The sequence below is a fragment of the Heloderma suspectum genome, chromosome 7, assembly GCF_057233095.1.
Source record: "Heloderma suspectum isolate Gila_16-S chromosome 7, 16-S_ref, whole genome shotgun sequence".
NCBI lineage: Eukaryota > Metazoa > Chordata > Lepidosauria > Squamata > Helodermatidae > Heloderma > Heloderma suspectum.
This window is the reverse complement of record NC_139464.1, coordinates 75,973,548-75,981,789: the sequence shown is the minus strand read 5'-3', so window position 1 is coordinate 75,981,789 and position 8,242 is coordinate 75,973,548. Positions and strand designations below refer to the sequence as shown.

Genomic DNA, 8,242 nt, shown 5'->3' with positions numbered 1-8,242 from the left:
TATGCTGTTTCACATGACACTGGTGGGTGAACTTGTCAGGAGATTTAGGGAGAGTTGCTAATGACACCCAGCTACTTGTCTTTTTCATTTGACCCATGTGAGATGGCCTTCATTCTCAGTGGGTGCAAAGAAGCTTTGAATGGTGGTGAACAGACTGAAGTAATCCAGAAAAAGATGGAAATGTTGATATGGGAGTGGGAGACATTAGTGATCTTGGAACTGGGGGCCGTTCTGATCCAGATGAGTTGCACTCCTCTGTAAGGAGCTTGTTTGCAGTTTATATTGCATGTGGAGCTGGCATTCTTCCTGGATGTCAGGTGGTGAGGATCACTTATAATCACCACCATCAGATGGTGTGTCATCTGTGCCTGTTCTTGAGTCACAATGTCCTTGCTACATGTGCCTTGGTAACCGCCAGTTTAGTCTGCTCTAATGCACTCTACATATGGGGCTGGTTTTAAAGACAATCCAGAAACTTCACTTGATCGTTTCCATTTGATATCAGTCACTTTACCCATGTGTCACCTGTGTTGAACCATTTGCAACAGGATGGGCCCAAGACTTATTGCTGTCTGAGGTGGAGCAGCAAATGGTACCTCCACTCTTCACACCACGCCAATCAAGGTGCAGCATACCTAAACCCTACACGTGTCTCTCCCCCTCCCTGACTAAGAAGAAGAAGAAGAAGAAGAAGAAGAAGAAGAAGAAGAAGAAGAAGCAGCTAACAATTTGCTGCCTAAGGTGGCTGCCTCACTGTACCTAATGTTAGGGCCGGCCCTGATCTCCCAATTAGTTTCCAAACTTGGTTTTAACCTGTAAAGCCCTAAAAGACTGGAATTACCTGGAGTTTCAGCTTCTCCCATGGCTTTGGTAGCAGTTTTCATCGCAGTGGGGAAAGAATGGACCACCTATCCCCATATGAGCCTGCTCACATGCTCGAGTTGCATTGCATCTCCACTGGTGTCTACATTAGCTATCAGCAGAAGCATCAACTTTTTGTTGGTCAGTTCTGCAGGGTTATGGAACTCCCCCCCCCCAATGGAAGATCAGCTGGTCCATTCCCTCCTCTCCTTTTAAAGGCACACAAAACCTGCTCTTTTCCCAGAGAACTGGAGGCTAAATTGGCTCTGTGCTTCCCTCTACTTTGAATTGTATTTTTATTTATTTTATTGGTTGTGACCTGTTTTATGGGAGTCTATTTTTACAGTGCCATGAGCTGCCTATGGTGCCTTTTAGGGATGGAAGTGGTGAGATATAAGGTAGAACTGGCCAGCAATCAGCTCGATAAAAGACCAGCTGTCAACACAAATGTCAGCCTGTGGTATGTAAACAATGAAAATGTTGTTATAAAACGATTGCATAGTATTATACCTGTTCACACATAAATAGAACAAACAACCTCGCTAATTAAGGAAAACAAGGATATTTTTCCTTATTCCAACTCTGTATTATAATTCACATATGTTTTGATTCACAGGTTGCTGTTGAGGTACCAGGCTTTACACTTGCCTTTAAATTCACTAGTTGCTATTGAGGTACCAAGATTTACACTTCCTTTTGAATTAAAGGGTGGTGTAACTAATTATAGGGCTGAAAAGGACAAGATTCTATACAGCACAGGGCTGAATTTTATAATTCCCATAATAAATGGGAGGATTTCAGCAGTTTCAGCTTGTACCATCATGTTGGTACTAGTTTCTGATTTAGTGAGGAAAGAAATTAGGGATCACTGAATGATAAGAAAAGACATCAGCCTTTTCATATTATTTTATTTTCAAGCTGCACTTTCCTTTGGATTTGCCCCTGAAATATGAATGTTGTTGGAGATCTTTTTCCAAGTGGACATAAAGATCACTCAAATGTCATTTCATGTTCACTGTTTACAAGGTTCTTATAAATAAAAACATCACCACAAATCATTTATAGAGCAGGATAACGTGTAACAGTATTTTGAAGAATTTATGCCACAGCTATTCATCTTCTGCAATCATTTAATAGTCGAAGTGCCTGAGAAAACAGATGGTATTGAAAGCAATACACATGGAAGAAAATGGAGATTACAACTATCATTCCAATAATCTGAGAGTGATTCCTAAGCTCCTTCAAAAAATAAATGTGGAGTCCAAGGTCAGAAAGAACATTACTTAGAATCAAACACCAGAATGCTGAACAACTCGATAGATTTTGCTCTTGGTAGAGAGCTTACATTTGTCTTCATCAGTAGTGGAGTATTATGGACCAGTCAGAGTGTCATAAATTAAGGGTGCAATCCTATGCATGTTTAGACAGAAAAAAATGGCTGCCTGGGGAATGCTGGGGAGTTGTAGGACTTTTTCCTGTCTAAACATGTATAGAATTGCGCTTTAAAGTACTAAGACAATATGGAAGTCACTGTTGATTGAATCTATGGTGTACACAGGAAGATTAAGTGCCCAGCATATAGGGTTGGACCCAGACACAGTCATGCTTAGGGTAGTCCCATTGAAATCAATGGGATTTAAGTTTGTGATCGCTAACAAGTCCCAATGATTTCAGTGGATCTACTCTAGGTACGACTAAGTCTGGGTCCAACCCATAGTGTAACAAAAAATACAATATGCAACAGATTCTTCAGGATTGAACTTGAATGTATTAAATTGCCTTATGCTAAGCCAAAACATTGATCTATCTAAACCAGTACTGTGGTTCTCCAGAGTTTCAGGAAGAGGCCTTCCCAACCCTGCCACATGACACCCTTTGAACTAGTAATGTCAACAGCCGAATGTTGGACCTTCCGCATGCAAAGCATGGGCTCCATCAGTCACTTCCCCTTCAGGAATGTTATTCCTTGGAGACATTAGATGCATTATGGCAAAGGTCTTGAACCTCTTTCATCCTGAGGACCAAATTCCATTTCAGAGAAGTTCTGAGGGGCTGCATTCCAACTGTGGGTGGTGCTGGAGGCAAAAGGGGGTGGGGTCCCCCTCCCCCAAAATACCACTATATTTTTTATCTTAAAGCTCTGACTGCCAGTAACTAAGTGTGAGGTTCCCCTTATGACCTGGACCTCCTCAGCAACCCTTAAGGATCTCTTGCCTCCTTACTTCTTTTAAATTTCCCCTTCCCAATCATATGGAGTTTAGGCTGTAGATATGGGGTGACTGACACTCTAGACACAGAGTTTAACCACAACAGTTTAGCAGCAGTTTTAAAGGAAACAAATTACAACTAAAGGTATTTACACAATAGAGCTGAGTGATACAATTTACAAATTTAAAATTTTCTTTAAAAGAAAATAAAAGTTGCAAAACGCAAGTTCCTTTACCCTAGCTGTCCTTAGACTCCTCTAGGCTGCTTCCTACTCCCTCTTCAGGCTCTGCTCTCACTTCAGGCTCTGGCCGTCTCTGCTCCTACTGGCTCTCTCACTCCTCCTCCCTCAAAACCTCAAAGTACAGCTTCAAACCAGAAGAAATTTAAAAAAATTAAAGAATTAAAAAATTAAACTTAAGTGGAGAAACGAAACTGACACTTAACCAGAGAAATGAAACTACTTCTCAGGGTTACCCCCTCTCAACAGAAAACATTCACACTAAGCCTTTGAAGAAGAATTTCAACCTTTCAGAATGGGAAAAACTGCATAAAAGTGGGGGAACCACCAAACAAATGGTGGTTGAGGGAAATGGGATGGGACAGGGGAAAAGTGGTGTAGCTACCTGGGGAACCCTGGAGGGCCAAATTGGGACCCCATGCAGGCTGTATTTGGACCCCGGGCCTAAAGTTCTGCACCCCGGCATTATTGGTTATTATGGAGGGGTTCAACATTTCAAGAGGACAAGCACATTCTTTGCAACATCATTTATACTCCATCCATATGGTGTTGTGGGTCTTCTTTATATTTTTCAAAAGATGAAAGTAAATAGTCTTCTGTCTCCCCCACTGTATGGTTCTGGGAATGCACATAAAATTGGCATTAACCATCCTAAGCCGACTTGTAATTTGGCGGCTTGCTAAAGCACTTTATAAAGAGAATATGAGAGTGATTCAGACAACCATTTGCAGTGTGTTGACTACCTATGAACTCACTATGTGTGACTGCAACAATACAGAGAGGTGATCATAGTTTCTGACCATGTGGTGAGGCCAGTTCTACCAGGCTTCCCATCCCCACCTTTCCTATTGATTGTGGACGTGCAGTAAGAATTTTTCTTATGTGGTCAGATGCTACAGATGACCAAATATGGTGAATACTTGGCTGTGCTGCCTCAGTACTGGTCATGTGAGGGCCAAAACAGACTTTATTTTAAATCTGTATCTAGCAACCGTGTCTTTTTTGTTTTCATTTTCACAGAGGGGCTGATCTGGATCAGGACCTTGGCATGGGGCGGGGGGGCTTTTAAGATCTGGATTGAGGACCTTGCACCTACAGTAGGAATGGGGGGGGGGAGACAGCTGCTAGATATGGCTTTGAATTAATGTCTTATTTATTTATTTATTTATTTATTTGTAAATTTATTAATCGCCCATCTGGCTGGTCACCCAGCCACTCTGGGTGATGTACAGCATACAATAAAACAGTTTAAAACAATAAAATTCTACAATGAAAACGTTTTCTAAAATACCCTAACCCACCCCAAATGCCTGCCTGAACAACCACGTTTTTAATGCACGGCAGAAGCTCATTAAAGAGCGGGCATGGCAGAGTTCCCTAGGGAGGGAGTTCCACAAAGTGGGGCCACCACAGAAAAGGCCCCCTCCTTCGTCCCCACCAGTCTAGCTGTCCTGGCTGATGGGACAGAGAGAAGGCCATCCAAGGCTGATCTTGTTAAGCAGCCTGTCTGGTGTTGCTGGAGGTCCTCCTTAAGATAGGCTGGGCCGGAACCATATAGGGTTTTAAAGGTCAAAACCCACACCTTGAATTTGGCCTGGAAAACAACTGGTAACCAGCGCAACTCCTTCAGCACTGAAGTGATGTGATCTCGCCGGCAGCTGCCTTTAATCAGGCAAGCCGTCGCCTTCTGTACCAGCTGCAGCTCCCGAACCATCTTCAAGGGTAACCCCACATAGAGCGCATTACAGTAGTCTAAACGAGAGAAGACCACGGCATGTACTACCGATGGGAGGAGATAGTCGGGAAGGAAGGGGCGCAGTCGCCGTATCAGATGGAGTTGATACAGCGCTGTCCGGCTCACAGCTGACACGTGAGCCTCCATGGACAGCTGGGAGTCCAAAAAGGCTGCGGACCTGGTCTTTCAAGGTAGCCGTACCCCATTCAACACCAGGTCAACATCCCCCAGCCTCCTCTTGTCTCCCGCCAAAAGTACCTCGGTCTTGTCAGGGTTCAGCTTCAGCTTATTCCTCCCCATCCAGCCACTCACTGTCTCCAGACATTTGGACAGGGATTCTATGGCCAACCTTGGTAAAGATTTGAATGAGAGGTAGAGCTGCGTGTCATCCGCATATTGATGACACCGCACCCCAAACCTCCTGATGATAGCCCCCAGCGGCTTCACATAGAGGTTAAATAGCATCGGGGAGAGGATGGAACCCTGTGGCACCCCACAAGTGAGTGGCCACGGGTCCGAAACCTACTCTCCCAGTGCTACCCTCTGGTACCTGCCAGAGAGGAAGGACCAGAACCACCGCAATACGGTGTCTCCAATGCCCAACCCCTACAGGCGGTCCAGGAGGATACCGTGGTCAATGGCATCAAAAGCCGCTGAGAGGTCGAGGAGAACAAGGAAGGAGCATTCACCCCTATCCAGAGCCCTCCTCATATCATCCACCAAGGCGGCCAAGGCTGTTTTTGTCCCATGCCTAGGGATGGCGGAGAATTTCTCCCCGAAACTTCGGGGGGCCGAGCGCCAACGTGTTCGGCCCCCCGAACAAGTTTCGGGGAGAAATTCTCCACACACCCCTGCCCCCCGCCCCCCCCGGGACGGGACTTACCTTTGGCGAATGTCCCTCCCGGCGGCGGGTCCGGCCGGCGGTTCGGCGGGTGTTCGTCCGGGGCGGGGGCGGCAGCTGGTCTTTCGACCGGCTGCCGCCGCCGCCATTCCAATCAAAGAAAAAAAAACAAAAACGCCCCCGTGATAGGCTACGTGACGATTAACGTAGCCTATCATGGCTAGATTTGCAAAGTCAGCCGTGATAGGCTACGTAAATCGTCACGTAGCCTATCACTGGTGACTTAAAAAAAAAAAAAGCGCGTATGGATAATGGCGGCCCCCATAGGGAGCCGCCATTCCCGTTCCTTATTTGGTCGCCATAGTCTACGTAAATCTTTACGTAGACTACAGCGACCAAATAAGGAATGTGAATGGCGGCTCCCTATGGGGGCCGCCATTTGCGTACGCACTTTTTTTTTTAAAGTCACCCGTGATAGGCTACGTGACGATTAACGTAGCCTATCACGGCTGACTTTGCAGATCTAGCCGTGATAGGCTACGTTAATCGTCACGTAGCCTATCACGGGGGCGTTTAAAAAAAAAAAAACTTTTGAGTTCGCGGCCGGGCGAAGCGAGGCGCCTCCTCCCCGGCCTGAATTTCGGCCGGGCGAGGCGGGAAGCCTCCCCCCCAGCCTGAATTTTGGCCGGGTGAGGCAGGAAGCCTCCCCCACTGGCCTGAACTTCGCGGGGGGAGCAGCGAAGCGCCTCCCCCCACCGCAAAAAGCTTCGAGGACAGGTAAGTGACTTTCGTCCACCCCTACCCATGCCCAAGCCTGAAGCCCGACTGAAATGGGTCTAGATAATCAGTTTGTTCCAAGTGTGCCTTCAACTGTATCGCCACCACCCGCTCAATCACCTTGCCCAAAAATGGCAGATTTGAGACTGGGCGAAAGTTGTTCAGAACTTGGGGATCCAAGGAGGGCTTCTTTAAGAGTGGTCTTATCACTGCCTCCTTGAGGGCTGATGGCATCACTCCCTCCTCAAGGGAGGCTTTCACCCCCGCCCTGGTCCCCTCACCCATTCTCTCTCTGCAGCCTATAATGAGCCAAGATGGGCAAGGATCAAGTAAGCAGGTGGTCAGCCTTACAGATGAAAGCACCTTGTCCACTTCTTCTGGAGGAAGAAGCTGGAACCGATCTTTGGCCCTGACTTGGTCTTCAGGCACAGAATTGTGGGTGGATATTACTATTGGTACAAATACAAATTATTATTTGTATTTGTGATTATTACTTGAGAAGGTATTATTGATGCTCTAATTTGATTTGAAAATTTGAACCATATTTTTGTTTCAAGCTTAAGCTGACCTAACTAGCTGAAGCATAAGGCAGATAATTGGAAGTTGCTAACCTTCAGCTGAATATCTATCTATCTAGTCATTTGAATCTATAACACCAGTTTAATGTATTCTTAGTAACTCATATTTCAGCTTCTGAGTCAGTTCAAAGCACTCGTCTTCATTATCAACATACCAAAGAAGTGTCAGCTCTATTGGAGACCGGTTCACCACACATATTATAATCGGGGATGTATGGATTTTGTTAAATCTGTTCCATTTGTGTTCTGCAGATTGTCAGGCATTTTTGTTCTGTCCCATTGACAGAATCAGATTTTTTTTTAAAGCCAGAATTTTGTTCTACTCATGCTAATTCACATTACCACTAATTTGCAAGTGTACATTACTGCACAAGAGTGCATTTGTGCATTAATGTGCATTAATGTGCATTCATGCAAATCTTCCCCCACCCCAAAGGACAAAACTAGTCGGCAAGTCCATGGAATCCACATGACTCAGAAAGAAATGGTCCACTAAGGATTCCATAGGTCAGAGTCACAGACATCTGAACTCATTAGAATCTGTTGCAGATTTCTCTGACATCCCTAATTCTAATCTAAACAGACATGGGGCGGGGGACAACTGAATGACATATAGACCAGCCTTCCCCTATCTGATACCCTCCAGATGTGTTGGATGGCAATTCCTATCATTCACCGATAGCATGGTCATGCTGAGGAATGATGGGGGCTGTAGTCTAATACATCTGGAGGGCACCAGGCTGGGAAAGACTGACATGTATTGTAGCAAATACTACAGAAGAAGGTCACATGAATCTAAGTGAATCAGGGCTTGATGATTAGGGCTTTGTCATTGTGAAAGCCAAGCTATCTGTTCAGAAAAATCATGTGGTATCATTTCCTCATTGGGGTGGGTGGGGGTGGAAATCATATATTTGAAAGTTTCCCCATATTAAAATTCTCCCTGTACATAAAACAAATTAGCATGTAAGGAAGAAGGCTGAGGACGCGATCCTATCCGGATG

General features: G+C 45.3%; 1 protein-coding gene across 1 annotated transcript in view; it reads left to right on the top strand.

Annotated features, from left to right (window-relative positions):
- Positions 1-1,238: 1,238 nt before the first annotated feature.
- The window catches only part of LOC146339972 (prolactin-like), a 51,268-nt gene continuing 44,264 nt past the window's right edge, over positions 1,239-8,242 (top strand). The window contains exons 1-3 of the mRNA XM_084811896.1: positions 1,239-1,321; positions 1,478-1,535; positions 1,999-2,127. Of these exons, the coding sequence (XP_084668022.1) occupies positions 1,239-1,321; positions 1,478-1,535; positions 1,999-2,127 (270 nt within the window). The remainder of the gene's footprint in view (positions 1,322-1,477; positions 1,536-1,998; positions 2,128-8,242) is intronic.